This window comes from Enhydra lutris, unplaced genomic scaffold (assembly GCF_002288905.1).
Source record: "Enhydra lutris kenyoni isolate GAN:26980312 unplaced genomic scaffold, ASM228890v2 scaffoldscaffold5, whole genome shotgun sequence".
NCBI lineage: Eukaryota > Metazoa > Chordata > Mammalia > Carnivora > Mustelidae > Enhydra > Enhydra lutris.
The window spans coordinates 766193-788848 of NW_019154089.1; the positions used below are offsets into that span (position 1 = coordinate 766193).

The window sequence follows — 22656 nt, forward strand, 5'->3', positions numbered from 1 at the left end:
ATTCAAATCGAGGCTTAGATTCTCACTAGCTGGGTGACCTGGACTGCTACATACATGTTTTTAGCTTCAAGACCTTACAATGGGAAGAATAGCTAGTCTTAGGGCAATTGTAAAGATCGTACAAGATAATGTGTGTGAAGTGTTGAGCACAGGACAAGCGACATTACCTAAACCCCTCTACCCCAGAGAGTCACACTTTTTGTTCAGATGCTGGATAAGTTATTCTAGCTAATTACGCAGACCAGTGCTTCTGAACCGGGTTGACGTCAGAATTACCAACAAAAGTATAAAGGCTTGGGCTCCACCCCAGGAGGTTTTGAATTAGGAGGACTGGGTGGGGCTTGGATCTTTTTATCTTTAATAAATTCTCAGATAAGCTGATGCAGAGTCAGGTTTGGGCGAACCAATCTGCTGGCATAGACATCTTGGCCACATTAGGGAAGGGATTCCGGTGGGTTCCCTCTCCAAGTCCCTTTCTCCCTTTTCTTCTCCTGACCAGTACCCCTTTCCCCCACCTCCTCCCCACTGGCTTCTCTCCCCAGATCAAGGTCCGTATGGCCTGGCAGTGAGTCAATGACACTCAGTGTCCCATGAAGACTGTCTTTCCAGAGGCTAGGGAACCCAGGACAGGGCTGGAGAACAGGATGCCAGGGTTTCTGCTCTGCATTTGCCCTCTGTGACTCACTGGTGGCCCAGGGCCAGTGAGTCTTCAAGCCTCAAAGTTTGCTTATGGTCCATAGATAGTTGGGGAAATTGGAGTGGCCCATTTAGACTCTGCTTCTTTAGGAGTATACCGGGCACTTGACAGCCAGAGAGCCGGTGCATATGTGTGTGGGGGGGGGCTAGGATACATGAAAAAAATCCTGCATAATTGTGCTTTCCCATCACCATCTCATTTGATGCCCACAGTGATAGGAAATAAATTCCAGCACCTACTTGAGCCTGTAATGTCCTCTGTTCTCTGTCCCTAGCCTTTGCTTCAAGGTTATCTTATAACCCTCCTTGCTTTCTGGCCTTCTTGCTGTTCCCTGAATCCTCCAAGTTTGTTCCCACTTCAGTTGGTGCGCTATGTATGTGGCTTGGAATGCTTTAGCAATGGATGAGCACAAGTCTGTTTCCTTCTTTTTATTCAGGACTCGGCTTACACATCACCTGCTCAGAGACGAGTTTGCACCTAAAGTGTCATCCCAAGCACTGGGACACATTCCCCCTATAGTGTATCATTGCATTTGAACTTGCACTGTAGCTGTTTCTCATTTTTTTAATTTACTTAATATGTTGCCTGTTTCCCTTTCTGTAGAATGGAAGCATCATGAAAGCACATTCTTGGTTGCCTTGTTTACTGCTGCGTCCCTTGTGCCTGAAAGCATTCATTGCATGTTTGTGGAATAAATAAGCTAATGGAATGAACCCAGTCTGAATTTTGATTTATTTTCTTTGATCAGAGGACACCCCGGGTTCTAAGAGGGGAAATGACTGTCCCAAAGGCATTCCAGGTCTTTGTCTTCTTTTTCCAAGCCCTTCCCGTAAAACCTGGCTGACACACAAACCGAGGTGGGGTGAGGCTCCTAGGTGTGGTGAAAGCTTGGAGTTGCCCCATGAATGGGGCGGCTAAGGCTGATGTGGAGGTGAGAAGGCGGAAAGACGGAGCGTGCAAAGGGAGAGGCAGGCTGGGACAGGAAAGCAGGGTGTGACCCTGGAGGCAGGTAGGGGCAAGGGGTGACTTGGCTGTGTGTCAGGAAGTGTTTCCCTCCACCCTCCCCCAAGGAGAGCCCTGATTCCAGAGTGGTTTTGTTTGGGGGAAGGAGGTGGTCAGGCGGTTGCTGAGGGAGAACAAAGGTGTGGCCTGGGTGGTGACCATCCACTAAGGTACTAGTGATCACCCAAAAGAATAATCCCACAGTGGCACTTGGCCAAATAGGTGACAGGTGAGCTTCCACCTGAAACCAGTCCAACCGACAACATATAGCCTCAGACCTGGCGGGAAGGGAGAGATGAAAAGGCTCTAAGGGAACAGAATAGTCAAGGTAGGATGCTTAGTGATAATAAGATAATAGGTCACTTTTATTGAGAGCTTATAATACGCCTGGAATTGTACTAACTGTTTTCTTATAGGAGTTTCCTCGTTCAATCTTCCAAAAGCTCTCTACAAAGTAGGCCTTATTATTGTTGTTATTTCCATTTGAGAGATTTGGAAACTGAGGCTCAATGAAATTAAATATCTTGTTCAAGTTTGTTCAGGAAGCAGCCAGGTCTGGATTCCAACTTAGGTATGTAGGAATTCCAGTGTACTATGGAAACCTAGGCCTGGGAAGGGTTGGTAGGAACAGGTCAAGAGGGCAGACCCCTGCAAAAGTGGGGATGGAGAGAGACAGTGGGGGATAGCCTGGGTATAAATAGGAGGCCTGTTTTTATCTCTACACATGGGCTGAATCAGGCAAGCAGCTCTATTTGGCACAATTTGAGGACTCTGAATGCCAACCCAGCCCTGTGTCACACAACTCCCTCCCCAGCATGTCTCTGGGAGCTGAAATATCTACTGGGAGAGTCATTTCTTTGGGTCAGAACATTGACAGCAGAAGACCCCTGGAAAAATACATAGGTTGGAGGAGCAACACATTAGTCTCCTGGCACTTGTTGAACATAGCAACCTAGGCTAGCTAGCTGGTTCCTATGGGAGAGGGTCTCAGTTTTGATGTTGGGGAAGAAGGGTGTTCCAAGACGGAATACTATGAGGCATGTTGCACAACCATTGTCTCTCTGATCCCAGAAGCCTGGGAATTATAATCCATAGTTCAAAAATCTTAATGGTTTTGAGACTGTGTTCCTTGGAAGAAATGTGGAGGGAAGCCACTCCAGCAGCTAGAATACTAACTTCCTTTGCTTTCACTGGATTGATACCAAGTGCCTGCAACTGCAACTCCCATTACTTTGGGCTCGGGAGACCTGCTGGCATTCATGTGTCCAATTTTTAAATGATACATGAATTAATTATTTACTATCTGCTGTGTTGCTAGGCAAAGACGCGAGTGTTACCCTTCAGAAGGTGACACGGGTGCAGATCCCTGGTGTGGAAAAGGGATGGCTGGAGGGGACCAGACCTGGAACGGGGGAAGGAACGAGGGGTGTCCAAGGACAGAGCTCAGCTCGGCAGTCACAAGGCTGCAGCGCGACAAGCGTTTGGGGAAAGGTAGGAACTGGTCCCCGCCACCTGCCGGTCAGCACTCCTTCCCACAGTCAGGCAGCGGCGGCCCTGGCCTGGTCCCAAAATATGTGAGCGCCGCCTCCTACTCCCGCCCCCTTCCCCTCCGCCGCGCCCGCGGAGTGGGGGGCTGCGGGGGCTGCGCGGCCGGCGCCGGGAGCCGGGCGAGCTGCCCAGCGCGGGAGGGGGGAGGGGGGCGGGGCGGAGCTTCGGCTCCTCCCGGAGCCTTATTCCCAGCCGCGCTCCCGGGAGCCTTCAGTCGACTGAGGGACCTGCGGGCGGCGGGTGGCTCGCCTGACTGAGACACCAGGGGCTTGGGCGGGCGGACGGACAGAGCGAGCAGACAGACGCCAGCGGCCGCCAGCTCCACGCAGGTCCCTGCTAGGCTTGCACCCAGAGGCCGCCGGCACACCGAAACCGGCTGAATCTCCTGCGCTCCGCCGGCCCCGGCTCCCGTGCCAGCGCCCCGTGGCCGCCGCCTCCGAAGTGATTGCTGCCTCGCCGCCTCCGCCGGGTCTAGGACCATGAAGCTGCTGCCGTCGGTGGTGCTGAAGCTCTTTCTGGCTGCAGGTGAGAGAGCTGCCGACGCCCCCGAGGTCGGGGAGGGGCGGGGGTTGGGGGACACTGTGCTGGGGGGCACCGGGGAAGGTCGCTGCAGCGACCCCAGCGCGGGCCACTTGGTGGGGCCCGTGCTCCCTGGCAGGCGGGCGCCAGCATTGGTGCGTGGCGACCGGGGGTCTGGAGAGGGGGGTCTGATGCGGCCTCGCCCCTCGCCCGCAGTGCTCTCGGCGTTGGTGACTGGCGAGAGCCTGGAGCGGCTTCGGAGAGGGCTGGCAGCTGGAACCGGCAACCTGGACTCTCCCACCGAATCTACAGACCAGCTACTGGCCCCGGAAGGCGGCCGGGGCAGGGAAGTCCTGAACTTAGAAGAGACAGACCTGGACCTTTTAAGAGGTGGGTGTGAGGGCTGCCCATCCTCGAGCCCGCGCTGGGCAATTGAAGAATACGTAGATCGATCGAGGCTTCCCGCTGTTTGGGCGTGCTTATGGGTTGGGGATATTCATGGAGGACTTCAAGGAAAAGCTGCTGAGCCTGACCAGCTTACTCGGGGATCTTGAAATGTGGATCCCACTGTATTTCTTGCTGTTGAGTCTCACATGTCGAGTTGCTGCCATTCTGGGTAATTTAGAGCTTAGGGAGAAGGTAAGGGGTCTGGGGTCTTGTACAGTCCTCTGGGCTAAGCTGGAGTAAGGAACAAGGAGGAATGGTTGGGATGCTTTCCGTAGAGTTTCTACATAAAAATGGGTGCAAGTCTTAATTCCTCCATCAAATGACTATTATGTATAAAATGACAGATGTGGAGAGCCTAGGAACATAGTAGGGGTGTGCAGTGTTCTCCACCTGTCTCCAGGTTGGAGAAACAGAGGGCAATGAAGAACTCTTGGTCCCCCAGGTAAGGGGGGTGAGGCCAGCACCTCCTTGGGAGCCTATGAGCAGTGGGCACAGTGTCCCTAGGGAGATATAATGAAATGCAGGGTATCTACACATCCTACCCAAAGCCTAGAGACTTCGGACCACCCTGAGTCCCTGAGAGAAGGGATGAAGGGCCAGGTGGTATCCTTCAAGCCTTGGCATCCCATCTCCAGGCTCCTACTCTCCCAGTTTAGAGAAAGACACTTCCTCCGTCCCTTCCTCTCCATCTAATTCTCTCTCTTTCCACTTCTCTCTCCCTCTCCCTTTATCTCTCACTCTCTAAATCTCTCTAGGTTCTGGGGCTCTGAGCAGAGATCTCAGACCTACCATGTGTGTGTTGGGGGGCAGGGGTGGTGTAGGTCCTTGTCTGACCAAAAATATTCTAGGGGGACAGAAAGAGAGGGAGACAGAGACAGATGGAGAGATTTGAACTGTAGGTCTCCCCAGACTCATCAGAAACGACCCTCGTGTGCAGGTGCTGACGTCATGACCACAGCAGAACCATAGCAGATGTGCCTGTGGTTGAGCCCAGAGCCTCCAGCATTGCCCACTTGCCTGCCTCCAGCCACCTGCAGTGATTCTTAAGGGTGGAGCAGGGACTGAGCCCTGGAGCTCCAGAATGACTAATTTGGTTGGAAAGATACCCACCTGTTCCAGCCCTGCCTTACCCAGAGCTTCCCTTAGGTGCTATCTCTGCTTCGTATGAATCAAAGGTCTGCTCCCAAGCCGAGCCTGAGCTGCCACCCCTTGTCCTCTCCCTGTAGCCTCCTTGGGTCACCCCTGGCCGGAACAACCTGGATTCTCCAAGCCCTCTCCTCTTAGGCTGGGCAGAGCTGGGCTGTGACTCACCCTCCACCCACACGGCTGCTCCTCATACCTCTGCAGAACCTGACTCACTGCTCCCTGTCCCTGGCAGGAGCGTCGCTGTCACCCTGTCACTCTCTTCCTCTCTGGTTGGCTTGCCCCTCCTGCCACAGTTTTACCACAGCTCTGGTCTTTCTGAGCATCTGCCTCACCATCTGAGCTCTGAAGGGACTTGGGTCTACACCAGAGGGAACGGGACTGGGGCACTACTGGCACCTGCCTTTTTTCCCTTCTCTTGGCTTTGCTTGGTGAAAGCTCTTTTTTTTTCAGGTCTGGGGATCCTATCATCTAAAATTAATAACTATTACCAATTATTAAGTACCTACTGTGCTCTAGGCAATCACTGTGCTCTTGTGGGTTGCTTAATCCTATAGCAATCCTCTAAGATTGGACTTGTGCTAGCCACTACTTACTGAGAACCCCAAGGTTCAGAGAGATTAAGCCACTTGCCCAAAATCACACAGCTGAAGTTGGAGCACAGGTCTGCCGACTTCAGAGCCCATTTATTATCTCATTCCTGGTTCAACATCCCAGGTGCTCTAGACTTATCCAGGGGAAGGGACAGGGGTGTGTGAGCAGTTTGGTTATATTGGGAAAGAGCACTGGATATGGAATCCACAGACCACATTTCTTTTCTTTTTTTTTTTTTTTTACTTTTTTTTTTAAATTTTTTTTCAGCATAACAGTATTCCTTGTTTTTGCACCACACCCAGTGCTCCATGCAATCCATGCCCTCTCCAATACCCACCACCTGGTTCCCCCAACCTCCCACCCCCTGCCCCTTCAAAACCCTCAGATTGTTTTTCAGAGTCCATAGTCTCTCATGGTTCACCTCCCCTTCCAATTTCCCCCAACTCCCTTCTCCTCTATAACTCCCCTTGTCCTCCATGCTATTTGTTATGCTCCACAAATAAGTGAAACCATATGATAATTGACTCTCTCTGCTTGACTTATTTCACTCAGCATAATCTCTTCCAGTCCCGTCCATGTTGCTACAAAAGTTGGGTATTCATCTTTTCTGATGGAGGCATAATACTCCATAGTGTATATGGACCACATCTTCCTTATCCATTCGTCCGTTGAAGGACATCTTGGTTCTTTCCACAGTTTGGAGACCACATTTCTGATCTCAACCCTGCATGACCTTTACCAAATCACTGCCTTTTGGGACCTCAAGTTTTTCATCTGAAAATGGAAAACCATGATATTCTTTCAAGTTACTTCCCGCTTGAGGACCCTGGGTCTCCAGTCTTATGTATGATGTTCGTGCTTACACCAGACACGTGGCTACAGTTATGGGCAGCAGGCACATTTTTTTCTTCTGGGAGCAGGGGAGAGAGGACTGGCGTCAGACCCCTGATGGGCTGATGGGCGTAGCCCACGGTCTGTCCCGGCTGGATGTCTGTGTGAGGCTGTTTTTTCCCCCTTTGAAGTGTGGAAAGAATGGGGGGAGTCATCATTGTTCCAGTTCCTTCTGGAGTTCCTTACTTTCCATCTTTTGCCCCCATGTACACACTATACTCATCCATCCTAGAGAGCTATAAACAGGACATTTAAGAGTAAATGTAATAGACCTTTGAGAGAAGTAGTGAGCTACAAAGGACACAGAGCCAGGTAAATATTCTGCTTGAAGTCGAAAAAGCAAGGCCCTGACCAGGGATAGCCTGCTTGCAGTCCCTAAGCCTGGCTCTGGCCTGGGCTTATGGTAACCTGGTGCTAATGGGTGCCTCAGAGGGGGCTGTCTGGACAGGGACACTGTTGTTATTTTAGGAGCCCCCCACCCCCCAAAAAACCCTCCAAGTACCTTCTCCAGAAGCAATTTTTATCTCTGACACTGTCTTCCTGCAAGTGGGTCACTGAGTGCAACATCAGGAAATGAGGTTGATTTAAGGCCAAAATAGCACCAAGTGGGCGTGGGGGAGTCAATGGGGATGGACAGTGGGGTGGGGGAGAGCTTGCTGGAACTGCCCAGTCAGCGGCAGTTACTTAACAGAAGCTAGCATTGTTCAAATGAAGTTCTTAAACTGAGCCTGAGAAATGCCTTCCCTGGGACCCCTGTAGCCTCTGTTTCCTCCACTGCTTTCTGGTGGTTCTGCCTAGTCTTCCTTTAGCCCCCTGGGAGGCACTGAGCTAGGGGGCCTTCCCCAGTCCTCTGACTTCGGGTGGCATCAGATCGTGCGTATTCCTTCCAGACAGGGTGCTGTTCTGGGTCTTTCCCCTAGGAAGAGTCAAAGTCTTAACAGAGTCCTTTTCTCCTGCAGCTGCTTTCTCCTCGAAGCCACAGGCTCTGGCCACACCCAGCAAGGAGGAGCGTGGGAAAAAAAAGAAGAAAGGCAAGGGGTTAGGGAGGAAGAGAGACCCTTGTCTTCGGAAATACAAGGACTTCTGCATCCATGGTGAATGCAAATATGTGAAGGAGCTCCGGGCTCCATCCTGCATGTGAGTGTCCCTTCCCTGGCTGACTGTGCTCAGCACACTTTTTGTCAGTCACGTGGCTGTTCCTCGTTGTCACTGTTCCTTGAATTCATAATTCTACCCAGTTTCTTCTCAATCTTCAGGCGGAAGTTGGGAGGAGGGGAAATATTTTTAGTCAGCGGAAGGGGCTCTCCCCCGCATGGGATGTAATTTCCTGTGGTGTAGGTTTGTGACGCTCTTTCATCCTTGGGGACATTTCCTGCTTGTTTGGGCAAGGGTGTGGCTAGGAGAGCTGATACCTGAAGGCAGGTCCTTCAGTCCTACCTCAGGCCCTAGTTCAGATGGGAGAAGCCAGTGGAACACACGGCTGAGTAGGCTTCCCGGGCGGAGGGGAGCTCCCGCGGCCTCCTTTCCCAAGCCCTGAGGTGCATGTGGACTCATGCCGTGCAGATGTGTGTGTGCTCGGACATATGTGCACTCATATGAGAACGTGCGTGGGTTGATTTGAAGGCATGGCTGGACTATACAGAAAGCAGTCATCATGGGAACAGGGAAAAGCCCCTTCATTTCTTCTTCCTCATCCCCACAAGGGCCAGGATGTCGGGGGACATAGTGGGTATTGGCCTTTTGGCCATGGGATTGGGAGAACATGTCCTCTGTGCAAAATTAACAGGAAATGGAACCCAACCCAGTAGACATCAGCCCCTGGTCAGGCAGCACCACCCTTTCCCTGGGCGGAGGGGCCCTGGGTTCCTCAGCTACTCTGCTAAGGCCAAGCCCAGCAAACAGCTGCCTTGGCACCCCTTTGGGGATGACAGTACTGCCATTCTCTCTGGCAGGCATCGTATTGCTGCTGTGCCTGGGGTCAACACCCACATTTGACTACAAATGTCCACTCTCTTCCTCTGTAGAGAGACAGGCTCTGGGACCTGGGCTCTGGACAGGGCCGGGAGGCTCTTAGCTGTGTACCACCTCTCAACCCGTCAAGAAGGTTGGCTGCCTGGCATCTCTTCTACTGGGATTAGTACCAATCCCTTGTCTTTTTAAAGCTCCCTCCTTGTCCTATCTGATCTCAGATAGCAAAGCTGCCCTGTATTTGGCAGTTGGCAGACAGACCTGTCACTTTCTACCATGTCCATGATCACTTGTGTGTCCTCCCCTATAACATCCTTGTCAGGACCTTGGTATTAGAGGGAGTTGCTTTGGAGTAACATAGACAGTCCCCATAGTAGTATTCTTCCCAAGGTCTTGGGATAGGGTAGGAAATGTTTGTCTTCAATTTGTGAAACGCCATCATTAGCACAGGATGGAGACCGTGACTCTGAGGGTAGTCAAGGTGGATTGAGGCCAGGATTCTGTCTGGTCCAAACTGACCCAGGGCTTTGGTGGATGGACTTGGACTGCTCGGCTGAGAACCTTTGTAAGGCTGCTATCCTGGACAGCTGGGCTTGAACCACCAGCTAAAGCCAGTAGATAAGGTTGCCCAGGGCCAAGGTGGTCCTAACGGTGATAATGCCTTCTCTCCTTTACCCCATAACTTCCCAATTAACTTTTATTATGAGCTGAGCCCAGCAGGTACATGTTCAGTACCTACCTGGTACCAGCTATTCTAGGGAATGGGGAATTACAGTCATGTCCTAGGATTCTTAAAAGCCCTAGGCGGGGAGTTGGCAGGACTTGCAATCTCTAGTTGAAAGGTGAGGAAACTAGAGCCAGGAAGTAGGAAGTGATTTGCCTGAGATCAACAGCTAAATAAATGGATGGAAACAGAACAAGGATTCAGGTGCCTGACTTCCAGTCCAGCATAACTTTCATGCCCTCAGGCTGTACTGGGTGTTGTTGGCTTGTGTCCCTCTTCCTTATCTGTCCTTACAGAGTTTGAATAGGATTTCATAGAGGACAGCTGTTATGTTCGAGGTCTCTTAAGGCTTTTACCAGCCTAAGAGCAGAGCAATCTGATTTGAAGACTTTGTCTCTGCTTCCTAGGCAGATTTTCTAGGGGCTGGATTGTGTCTAAGCTTTGGCTACCTCCTGCCTCTGGCCTTTGGCACTCAGGGCAGAGTGCAGCAAGAAGACACAGAGCTCCTGGTGTGGGGACGTGTCCTAGCCGGGCACCTACATTTGGGGCCCTTTGTTGCTCCTCCCTCCCTCTAGACCCTGGAACCGCCAGCCAGGGTGTGCCCGCGCTGCCCTGAGAAGCTTGAGGCTAGCTGGCTTCCTAAACCAGTCCTCCGCAGCCACCATTTACAGGAAAACCCTTTTGTGTCACCAGCCAAATTTGCCCTCAGAGAGCCGTTTCCTGGGGCTCCTGACTGGCTGCTGACCCAGAAACCGGCTGCAAAGTTTCCTGTGGCCGGAGGAAACCTAGAGGCAGTCAGGCTGAGGAGAACTCAGCTGGAAGAGAGACAGGCCTGGGGCCTTCCCTTGGCCTCCCTGGCCAGATGCTGAGAAGGAATGGTGAGCCCCCTTCTCTCTCCATCAGACTCCGGGGCCCTGTTCCTCAGGACAGTACCCTCTGGAGTCCTATTTTATATTAACTCACACATATGTGGGACTTGGCCTTTTGTTAAGGGCTGTTAAGTGTAACATCTCATTTGATCTTCACAATATTCTGGTGAAACAGGTCTTTATTAATAATGTGTTTTACACAAGTCAACCAAAGTTTGAAAAGGTAAAAGTAACTTGCTCAAGATCACCTGGCTAGAAATAGCAGCAAGGCATGAAGTAGGGGCAGAGAAACCCTGCTTGGAAGAGTCTCTGGACCCTAGAGGGTTCTTACTCCCATTGTAACACAAGTTCTGAAATAGGTAGCAAACATCTGTAGGAGGGACACATTCCAGTTTGGTGGGTTGCTGGCTCTGAGCAAGACACATGATCTTGTCCCCACCCGGGATGCTTAGAACGTACTCACCCCCCTCCTTCTCTGGGGAAGTCAGGAGTCATCTGCAAAGGGAGGGGGAGGTGGGTAATATTAGGATGTTTACATTATTATCCTTTTGACTCAGGGTGGGGGTGGACGGATTATGTAACGGAATTGCGGGACTCTGAGACCAGCTTTATTTCTATCATCTGAGTAACTACCTGTGGGGTTTGAGTGGTGGCTGGAAGTGAAAAACAGCCTCAGCTTCAACTTCCCTTCCCCCCACCCCTAACCCAGGAAGGCATAGTCTCTGAAAGAGTCATCTAGATTGCTGGGTTGAGTCTTGGCTCTACCTCTCACTAGCTGCGTAACCTTGGGCAAATTAGCTAAGAATTTAAACCTCAGTCTCTCCATCTTTAAAATGGGGAGACTAACTCCTACTTCACAGAGATGTTTTTAAGATTAAATGAAGTGAAATGATTCTTGTAAACCAATTAGCACAGAGTGCTTGGCTCACAGTAAGCCTTTAATGCTTGCTATTTATTATTCAAGTTAATAATAATAAGTCAAAGACCAGGGTCAGACAGCCCCAGGAACCTCTCACCTCATCAGATATGTTTCCTTGGGGTAATCTGCGCTGTTCAGAATGGAAAGAATCATGAATTTGGAATCTGCTAGGACTGGTTTCTAGTCTTAGTCTTGTTGCTTCTTAGTTGTGCTTTTGGTAAATCACATCTTCTGATGTTTAATCTTAATCTTTCAATCTGTAAAATGGGGCTGTACCTGCCTACCCGATGTTATGAGTCTCAGTTGAGCTAGCAGATAGGGATAGGGCCTTATGAACTGTAAACTGTTATGCATAAGTGATTTTCCAGGGGGACTCCTGAGAGCTTCCTCCGTATCCTGTCAGGATGGGGGTGGTTGTTTTGCCCATCTTGGCCAAGGGAACAGATTCACGAAGAGTGGAGGCATGGAGCCATCTGCCCTGCTGTGTGTCTGTGGGACTGACCCCCATTTGTCCTGCAGGGGGATGGTTCCCCAAAGCACCCAGGAGGAGCTGAGGCAGGGAGAGGTGCTTGGCACTCGTCAGGGGTGGCCTGGCCCCCCTGCTGCTGCCAGGTCCGGAAAGGTCCACTTCCGGGGTGCCTCTTGCCAAGATGGGATTCCTTGCTCTGAGGTACCACATGCACGACCTGCTTCCCAGTGGAGGCACAGCTCAGAATAGGGTTCTCGGTGCTTCCATTAGAAAGCCAGTGGCCTGGAGGCTCCAGGCAGATGGTGCCAGTGCGGTTGTGGGTGGGATTGGGGAGCACACTGAGCTCAGAGTCAGACAAACCGAGACCACACTTCTGCTCCGCTGAGTGACCATGGGGAGGATAGCTCTGCCCTTCTGTAACATGGGGGGCCGCCACCTACATCAAAGGGCCTCTTGGGTGCTCGGATGCAGGAAGGGACATGAATGTTTTGTTCAACCGAAAGTGCTTCCAAGTCTTCCTCAGAGCTTCGAGGAAATGCTTTAAGTTACAAGAGGCATTTGCTGTCTGATTGATTTCTTGGTGTGAAAAGTCAGAGGGTTGTTTTCCATGACATTTTCCATGCTCTGGCAAGATAGCTGGGCAAGAAGAAGTTACCTTGGTTTTGTTTGCTTTGTCCTATGATGGAGGAGGCCAGATAGCCCAAGGTTCAGAGGCCAAAAGTTGATGTGAAGCTCTCGAAGTGGGCCCTGCACCCAGAGGGAGCTGGGAGTTAAATGAAGGGAACTTGAGAAAAATGACTCCTGGCAAAGGAACAGGACCTATTAATAGGATGGGCCGTGGCTGAGAGGAACTGAGGGCTGGACGCCGTGGTGGAGAAGGCTGGGTTTATTTCTGGGTCAGAGTTAAGGGGCCTCACTAGAGGAAGTGATACTCAGTCCCCTCAGCTCAACCTGCCGGCTCACAGACCTAAGTCTTCTGAGGGGCTTAAACAGCATGTCCCAATACACATGTAATAAATAATCCACACATGGAATATATGTAGCTTGGACCTTCAAGTCCTCCCTCACTTTTTCCCTGCCTGAAGCAGGAATCTTGATTCAGAGAACCAGAGGGAATGGACAGGGGGAGTGAAGGATGGGGAGGAAAGCCACAGAACCTTCAGAGGAGTTTTGGCCTTTTCCTAGACTCCTGCTAGAAGGATAGAGGAAGGGTGGGGATCAAGGTCAGGGACTGATAGGCTGTGAGGCTGTGAGAGCTGGCAATGGCCTCAGGTAGCAGGCCCATTGCCTGTAGAGAGAGGCCAAACCACTAACCTCATCTCCACTTTGTTCTGTCTTGAATCAGCTGCCACCCTGGTTACCACGGAGAGAGGTGCCATGGGCTGAGCCTCCCAGTGGAAAATCGCTTATATACTTATGACCATACAACCATCCTGGCTGTGGTGGCCGTGGTGCTGTCGTCCGTCTGTCTGCTTGTCATCGTGGGGCTTCTCATGTTTAGGTGAGTGTTGGGGCCCCCTGCAGGCTCTTTCTGCAAATCACTCCCATTCCTCCACCCTCTGGGTCTTCTGTCTGTGATCATCACATGAGCCCTCCAACCTCCCAAATTCCAGGCTAGGACTCTGACTGACATTCCTGAGTACAGGTTCTCTAGGAACCTAGCTTCTCTGGCCTGCCGTGAGTCCAGGGTCCAGAGCCCAGGGCAAAGATTGCCAGGTCGTCGTAGGTCCTGCTTTTCATAGCAGGCCTAGTGACCCACCCATAGCTCTACCTCTTCACAACAGTTCTTTCCCTTTGCACTGTGTTTTGATGGTATTAGTGTGTGCTTTGATAGACACAGCATGGCTGGTGATATAGCCTTTCAATTCTGAGGCATCTCAACCTCAAGCCATACTTCCAGTCCAGGTTATGTTCTAGACTGGGGGAGACCTACCAAACACTCTGCCCATTTCCAAGTTGTGTAATTCATCTGTTGTAAGTCCTGGACCAAGTTACTTGTCTCTCTGAGGGCTATAATCTCACAGTGATTGAATCTGTCTACCTACCTCATAAGGATACTATGAGGATCATGTAAATGAGGTCAAAGTTCTCAGCAAATTATAGCCTGCTGTTAGAGACAGGCATTCCTTGGGGCACTCGGGCCTTTGACCAGAGGTCTGTTGGGCTGCCAGACCATCTTTTTTTTTTTTTTTTTTTTTTAAGATTTTATTTTTATTTATTTGACAGAAGAGAGAGATCACAAGTAGGCAGAGAGGCAGGCAGAGAGGGAAGGGGAAGCAGGCTCCCCGCCGAGCAGAGAGCCTGATGTGGGGCTCGATCCCAGGATGCTGAGATCATGACCTGAGCTGAAGGCAGAGGCTTAACCCACTGAGCCACCCAGGCGCCCCCTGCTAGACCATCTTGGCTTTTCCAAGTAATGGAGGGAACTACCATGGCAGTGTCCTTTAGAAGGACCTTCCCTGGGACCTGCACCCTGTCATATCAGGCAGAGCTTGCTCACAAAACTTGTCTCCTCCAGGTACCATAAGAGAGGAGGTTATGATGTGGAAAGTGAAGAGAAAGTGAAGTTGGGCATGACTACTTCCCACTGAGAGAGACCTGTGCTCAAGGTAATGGGCCATTGTTTGCCCAACGGCACCATCACCATCTTCCCTTCAAGACATTCTGAATTCTTCTCTTGACCTAGGGGTTGGGGGGCAGGCTACTATGGAGTCAGAGTCCCATTGCAGAATGGTTTTCAAAAAGGTTTCCAGTGGGTCATCTCCACTTGGGGTGACAATTGCTAGAGAAATACCCGAGAGAGATGCCTGAGACCACAGCTTCTCCCATCCTTGTCCCCTCTTCTGCCCATTCCCAGATGAGCTCCCTACTTTATAAGACTGGATCTGAGAGACTCTTAAGACCTCTTAAGACTGGATCCAGCTTTACATGCCTTCCTTTTGTGCTTTAGGAATCTGCGGGATGACTGCTACCTCTGAGAAGGCACAGCTAATCGTAGACTCTGCAGAGGGAAAGTACGTCACAGCTAGTCAGGAAGACTCCTTCGTTCCCGGTTGCTGTCTAGATTGGGCCTCCCATAATTGCTTTGCCGAAATACCAGAGCCTTCAAGTGCCAAATGGAATATGTCAAAATGGGATCTTGGTCAGAAGAAAGCAAAAACGAGAGGCCTTCGTGCCCTTCTGATTCCCCTCCTCCAAACTTCACGTATCCCCATAAGTTCGTTTAAACAATTACCTTCTGGATTCAGATGCCAGTTAAATTCCATATGCTCCAGGATCATTGACTGATAAAAAAGAAGAAGGAGAGGATGAAAGAAAACTTTGTGGATGGGAAGAAAGTAACAAAGATTGAGAAGCCATGAACTCATGCGGCCACCAAGGGATCGGCCATTTGGAGCCTCTAGCGCAGGATTTGATGAGCTAACTGTGAAATACAACAAGCCCGAGAACTCTGAATTTTGGGACTTCTACCCAGATGGAAAAGTAACAACTATTTTTTGTTCGTTTGTTTGTAAAATGCCTCTTAAATTATATATTTATTTTATTCTATGTATGTTAATTTATTTAGTTTTTAACAATCTAACAATAATATTTCAAGTGCCTAGTCTGTTACTTTGGCGATTTCCTGGCCCTCGACCTTGTATACCCCACCACTTGGCTCAGCGTCGCACCCCTCTGCCACAACTCCAAGGTGGGTAATATGCTGGGGTAATATGCTCTCTGTCCACGTTTCCGAAGATCTTCCACAATCGCAGTACCACAGCGGGAGGTCAGTAGAGTCAAGATAAAGGAGTTAACCTTGTCAGATCCTCTCTATGAGTTGGACTGAGGTCTTGCCTAGGCGATATTGTCTACCGTTTGTGTTTTGAAAGCCCAAGGTGCTGACGTCCAAGCATACCGACAGATATTGGTGTTTGCCTGTGTCCTGTCCCTGCCAAATCTCATAAGAGATTGGACTTCCATGCCCGCAGCTCTCCTGACTCCTCAACCCCGACGGCCCCAGGCCCACAGAGTGGGAACTCCCTCTCCCCTGTGTCGAGACATTTCTCTTACTCCTGCCATTCTTCTGGTGCTACTCCATGTGGGGGTCAGTGCAGCAGAGGATAATCTAGAGAAGATTTTAGCAACAAAAAAAGGCTGAGGAGGAGCAGGAAACACTGGAGCTGACTGTTCTTGTTGACTGATGACCTACCAATTACTACAGAGTTTGGAGGTGAGGAGGGCTTTTGTGTAAACCCACCCACCTCACCGAAAACTAAAAAGGTATGCTGTCATGGTCCCTTCTGGAAGTTTCTGGTGCCATTTCTGAACTGTTACAACGTGTATTTCCAAACCTGGTTCATATTTATATTTTGCAATTCAAATAAAGATAACCCTTACTCCATAGACTTCTGTCTGCTTGTTTTATCTGGGAACTGGTTTAACAGAGGTAGTTCCTAAGCCCTGAGTGGATATTGGACTCTATGCCAGGCCTTTTTACGTATGCTCTCACGGTATCCCAGGCAACACTGTGATGGAGGTACTATCATTGTCCCATTTTTCCAGAAGAGAAAGCTGACGCTCAGAGAGGTTATATAACTTTCCTGAAGATATACAGCTGGTAAGTGACAGAGCTGGGATGGGCAATCTGACTGCAATTATTTGTCTTAGGATTTATCTTATACCACCTCTGAGACAACTGAAAAGAAACCTTTCACATAGGAATTTTGGCCAGCTGTAATCAGGAAAGACGTCCACCCATTTGGTCAATAGACTCTGGACTCAGGGCCTGGTCCTGTGCTCTCTATGCAATGAAGCATTGTCCCTGGTGGAAACAGGGCCCTTTGACTTCCCTCTCATGTTCCACAACCAATCTGTCTACAGACCTTATCACACCTACCTTTAGAATATATACTGAATGCAGCCACAGCTGATCACTGCTCCTACCATCACCCTGGTCCCACTCACAGTCATCTCTGGCTGGGTCTGCTGTCTTCCACCTTGCTCCTGTGCAGCCCATTTCTAACAGAACAGCCAGAGCCATCATGTAAAACGTAACCCAGCTCTTGTCTGCCTTGCAGCCTTTTCCTGACCAACCTATTAGACAATAGCACATTCCTCGCCCAACCCATTCTTCTTACTCTCCTTCCATTGCTTTCTTTCCCACCATAGCCCTTATCATCACTAACATATTCTTCTTTGTTGACTGTCTGTCTCCTCCTGCTAGAATGCTAGCTTCATGAAGGTAAGGGCGTGTACATTACTCCAATCCCAGATTGTGGGGATTCGATGTTTGTCACATGGATGAATGAACATAAGAAATGACTAGAATCTGGTCAGAGGCCAGCAAGTGGACATGTATGTGATCCAGTGTTGCTGTAGGAGTGTGGTTGGGTTTAAAGAAGGGCCTCTGTTGGGTGCCTGGGTGGCTCACTTGGTTAAGCAACTGCCTTCGGCTTGGGTCATGATTAAACTGCAACAAAAAGATTTTCGAAACTCGGATTGGGGATTCTTTTGCTATCTACATTATATAAAGCTCTGTAAAGTACCAGTATATTACTTTGGTAATCAGAGAAAATAGGACAGATGTCACTTCGAACTTTTCACGGGGCTCCCTCTCCTGCTCCTGTCTTACACCAGGCTCAGCTTTTCAAACACGCTTTGTTTCTCCAACTAATATTTCCTGCGGCCTCTGGGTTTCCTGCCTTTCACGGGCTCTCTCCTGCCACTGCTGCTGCTGGGAGCATCTCTCCCCATTCCCCCACCCCCACACCAGGCATCTCCTTGGCTGATATAGTGGCTCTGGGAGCCTCTGAACTTGCAGCCACTTGTCAAGACTGGCTAGCAGTAATCTGGCCTTCCCATGCCGAGAAGCCCCTACCTCTTCTCCAGTGGGCTTTCCCTTTCGCCACCTTTGCCATACTTTCTTTTATAATGTTCATCACAATCATTATTAGGCTAATAATCAAATAAATATTGGACAGTCATGGAGTGCTTCCTAAGCCTGTCTCCTGGGCCACACACTCTGCAGGCATCACCTCAGTTGCGTTCAACTATCCAAGCCTTCGCTCTAACAGCTAAGTTACCTTTCAGATGAGTTCTTTGGCCCAGATTTGTGTTCTCTTCCCGTATTCATCCAGAAATAACACTAAGGTGAGAAGCTCGTGTGAAAGGGATCTTAGAGCCTAAGAGTTTCCTCCCCTGCCCCCTGTTTACAAATTCATGGGAGAAGATGTGAGATGTCTTATCAGGGGACAGGGGAAGGAACAGGAGAGCAGGCAGACTTGGTCTTGGGTCTGGGTCCAGGTGCCTCTGTTTATTAGGGGGTGCTCTCATGCCTGATACCTGACCTCTTTGAACCTGTCTCCCAGCTCTTAAAAGAGATACTAAATATATCCACCTCGATGAGTTGCAGAAATGATATCTGTGAAGAAAGTGCCTAGCTCATGGCACATGCTAGACACTCAGTAAATGTTGATGATCTTTAGCAACCTGTCCAAGGAAATAATTAGAGGCACACTGGGCGTTGAAACCCAGCCTTCCGAATTCTAGTCCACATTTTTTTCCCCTAGACACATGCTTCTCAATCAGTGTTTTACATTTTAATGTCAACTGTGGTTTCAAAGGAGCTTTAAAGGGTCTTAACAAATATTTGTGGGTTTAAGAAGCCCGGGAACAGCAACTCTGTCCAAATATATCACTTCAACTTGGCTGGCCTGAAATTCTTCCCTTTGTCAACAATGCCTGAAATTCAAGCTTCCTGTTTGAGAATGCTAATACTTCTGGGAATAACTGAGCATCGAGAGGCTGGGATTCTTTGTTGGTGTAATTCATTTTAGCTTCATTCATTCAGCAAATATTTGTGGAAGCCTCCCAATCACCTTCCAGATGAAATCCACGCTCTGAAGGAGAGGGCATTTTGATGGAGCGAGGGTGGGGGAAGAAAAGAAAGAGAAGTACTTTGGAGCAAGGGCTTTCATTCATTCATCCATAAAACCGAGTGAGCACTTATAATGTGCCACATACTATACTTGTCACTGGAGAACAGTGGCGAGACCAACACTTGGACCAACAATAGATGTATAAATAAAGAAATAGGGTAACTTCAGAAATAAGTAATATAAACACACACACATGCACACAAAGAGTGATGTGCTGAAGAGTTATTGGGGGAAGAATTAATTTATATAGGTAGCTCAAGGAAGGTCCCTCTGCAGAGGTAACACTTAAACCGAGACAAGATGAGATCAGGCATACGATGGCCCTGAGACAAAAATAAGCGTTGTTTGTATGAAGGAAAGAAAGGATCCCTTGAGCGACACAGCATAGTCATTGAAGGTTGAAGAGGGAGGCAAGGACCAGATCATGTAGGGCCTTGTAGACCATGGTGAGCAATTTGGAAGCCAGTGGAGTGTTTTGAGTAGGACACTGATAGGATTTGATTCCTGTTTTGCAAATATGACTCTGCTATGCACAGAAAGGGGTTTTAGGGGGCAAAAGTGGAAGAAGCAAGACCAGTTAGGAGGCCTTGGCAGTCATCCAGGGAAGACATGCTGGTGGCCAGGAATACAGTGGTAGGAGAGGTGGTGAGCAATGGTCAGATTCAGGCTATGTTTGGAGGGACTCACCCGTTAGACACACTGATGGGTGGAATGTGGGAATTATGGAAATCAAAGATGACTTCTTGTATTTTAACCTGAGAAACTGGGTAAACGATGGTTCTAGCCACCCAGATGGGAAGGAATGGGGGAGGAGTTCATGGGGACTATAGAAGTAAACATTCTTCTGTGGACATACTAAGTCCATATGGGGTAAAGGAGGGCACTACAGAGAGGGCAATGAGAGAGAGTAAGGGGGATGCAAAGAGGGGGAAAAAAGAAGAGGCAAAACTGTAAATAAGGACCTAAAGACAGAAACAAATGAGGACACCTGACATTTATATGATGTTTCAAGCTCTAAAGCATACTCCTATTTTAGAAACTTACTTACATAGTGCCCCAGATCATACTCTTGTTCCCAGTTTCATGATCAAGGGCCCTGAGGCTCAGAGGGGTAGAGAGTGTGGCACAGGACTTCACCCAGCTAAATCAGTTTTGTCTCTGACCCCTCCCAGGAGGGCCCAGACTCCTCGCTGACCATGAACTTTTACCTTGGACACCATTCTCCAAAAACAGAAGAGAGGAGAAGGCTCTATATTTTCCTCCTTGCTGTGATAAGGATGGCCAGACCAGGCCAGGCCTCCAGGGAACAGAGCAAAAGGGAATAAGCAGGTCATGGAGCTTCATGGAGACCAACCCTGGAGAAAGAAAAAAAGGCTAACCTCATCCAAGAGTAGGAAGAGGAAGTTAGAATTGCCCTGTCCGTGATTGGTTTCCGGAGCCTAAGGCCACCACCAAATTAATATAATTTGGAGGTTGCTGTGGTTTGGATTCTCTTTTTGAACTTTTAAAATTGCACATTTTTTTTTGCTTGATTGCCCCTTGATTGATGGAGAAGAGATCAGGGACCTCTTAGCTCACTGCCACCCACACAGCTGTGAAGGAAGTCAGCTGCCCTCATGCTCTTCAGAGAACATCCCGCCCTCCCTCCCTCCCTCCATTCTTCCCTCCTGGCATCTTGGCCATTACTAACCAACAGGGCATCTAAGGAAAAGGGCTCCTTTCAGGGCCGGATTGCTGTAGTTAATGGATCATAGCCTGTGTGGGAGGCTTCCCCAAAGACATATGATGTGGGTGTAGGAACCAGACAGACGGGAGGAATTAAGTCACCCTTTTCCCCAACCCTTATTTTCTTGCCTAACCTAGAAGTCACTGGATTGGCTTCCTTTTAATGAGGGACTAGTTTTTTTTCTGCTGACCCTAGCTTTCAGAAGGCCAGCTTCAGTGGGACCATCTCAGAAAGAAGAAGCTACCAGTTGGTTCTCTTTTATGCTCCTAGTGTCTGGGCTAAGGTTGGCATGTAAACCATGACCTCAAGCCAAGGCTCTCTAGGAAGGCCTGACTTCTATTTCTTCAGTGATACTGAGCAGGTGGATTGGCCCTTCTTGGGAAGGAGGGCCTGACCAGGTTCACTGGGGAAGAAGTACTTCTTCCCAGTGGCTGGAACTCTGGACCCTGAGACTCCAGGCCGTAGAAGTCTGACCCAAGTTCAACCCTGCAGGTACAAACATCCTCTTCCAGGTGTGTGTTTGGGCAACTTCTGGAGAAAGTCTGCCACCCACACTCAGTCCCGGTGTGTTAGTCACTCCTCCTCTGCACTTCCACACTGGGCCTTGGACAATGCAAGGAAAATCAGTCCACTTCCCAAAGCAGCTTTGGGGTTCCTCTCCCACGGCTTTCATCACCCCATGTGTTGTTACTGTGCGCTCACCTATTTCACCCACTGTGAGCTACTGGAGCCGCAGAGCGTGTCCTTATGCAGCTCTGTGTGCCTGCACCCAGTACATCAGCGGCTCTCACTAAATGTTTGAGGCATGCGTGAGTGAATGGACAGTGGAATGAATGAATGAATGCATGAAGATATGAGGGAGTGAAGGTAGAGTAGAGGTTAAGAGTTTAGACTCCGGGGATACAAAACATAAGAGGCTCTTTTTTTTTTTTTTTTTTTTAAGATTTTGTTTATTTATTTGACAGAGAGAGAGAGAGCACATGCAGGGGGAGAAGCAGACTCCCTGCTGAGCAGGGAGCCCAACAGGGGTTTCCATCCTAGGACTTTGGGATCATGACCTGAGCCAAAGGCAGACGTTTAACTGACTGAGCCACCCAGGTGCCCCAAGACTCGTAATCATAGGAAACAAACTGAGGTTTGCTGGAGGGGTGTCACGTGGGAGATGGGATAACCGGGTGATGGGCATTAAGGAGGGCACGTGATGTGTTGAGCACTGGGTGTTACAAGCAAATGAGGAATCACTGAACTCTCCATCTGAAACTGATAATCCACTATATGCTAATTAATTGAATTTAAATAACAAATTTTGACAAAAGTTTAGACTCCGGGTCAGACAAAACTGAGTTCAAATCCTAACCACACCATTTTCTGGTCATATAATTATCTTGAGCAAATTATTTAACCTTGCAAAGCTTCACTTTTCTGAGGGTTTTCGTATTATAAAGCATTTGTCACAGTGCCTGGTGTAGAGTAAGTACTCAGTCCATGATAGATATTAACAACCTCTGACTTCTAGCCCTCTGCTAGTTTTTATACTCGTGGGTCTTGTGGGCACCTCCTCTTCCAGATTTTTGGCCCATCTGGGTCCTTGCCAGACTCAGGGCTCAGCCTGCAGGATTGTCCCCGTGGGTTCAGGTTGGAGTCAGGCTGGGTAAGCAGTACAGCCCTGGGCTTTGTGGAGAAGGGGAAACTGTGACAGGGACCGGTCTAAAGCCAGCAAACAGGTCAGCTGCCACCCCCATTGTCTCGGAGCTTCTTTGCTGGCGGGTGTTGGGAAAACAGGAACAGTGCTGCGTTTAAGGTACCCTGATGACAGCCACATCAAATATGTGACCTTTTCAAGGAAGCCTAGTTTCCATGGTGAGTGGGGCCTCACGTTCTTTCTCAAGCCACACTCTGTGGCGCTTGGTCTGCTCTGGAATGTGGTGGCTGTGGCCCCAACAGCTGGGTGGGGACATCTGCCGAGGGGCTGCCCCTCCAGTATGTCCAGGGTGGGTGAGGGGCTGAGATAGCCCCTGGGCTATCTGATGCCCACACCAGCTCTCCAACCTCCGCTGCTCCCCCCACTCCATATGCACACACTTATTGGCCCATGGCCAATTGGCTGCAAAGCTGGGCAGAAAGAAGGGGACTCTTTCTGTGATCCCCCATGTTCGGCCAAGGCCTTGACCTCTTCCATCTCATCTTGGCAGCTGGAGCCGGCAGAGAGCGCTGGCCTCC

General features: G+C 49.6%; 1 protein-coding gene across 2 annotated transcripts; it reads left to right on the forward strand.

The window, feature by feature from the left end:
* Nucleotides 1-3687: 3687 nt before the first annotated feature.
* On the forward strand, nucleotides 3688-16170 carry LOC111141144 (heparin binding EGF like growth factor). Of its 2 annotated transcripts, none has more exons than XM_022493496.1 (6): nucleotides 3688-3772; nucleotides 3983-4156; nucleotides 7801-7978; nucleotides 13136-13291; nucleotides 14309-14399; nucleotides 14648-16170. In XM_022493496.1, exons 1-5 carry the CDS (start codon nucleotides 3727-3729, stop codon nucleotides 14379-14381), a joined length of 627 nt encoding a protein of 208 aa, XP_022349204.1. In that variant the 5' UTR covers nucleotides 3688-3726; the 3' UTR covers nucleotides 14382-14399; nucleotides 14648-16170. The 2 variants fall into 2 exon arrangements, with proteins under 2 accessions (XP_022349204.1, XP_022349203.1); XM_022493495.1 differs by having other exon boundaries at nucleotides 14741-16170.
* The last annotated feature ends 6486 nt before the right edge of the window (nucleotides 16171-22656 follow it).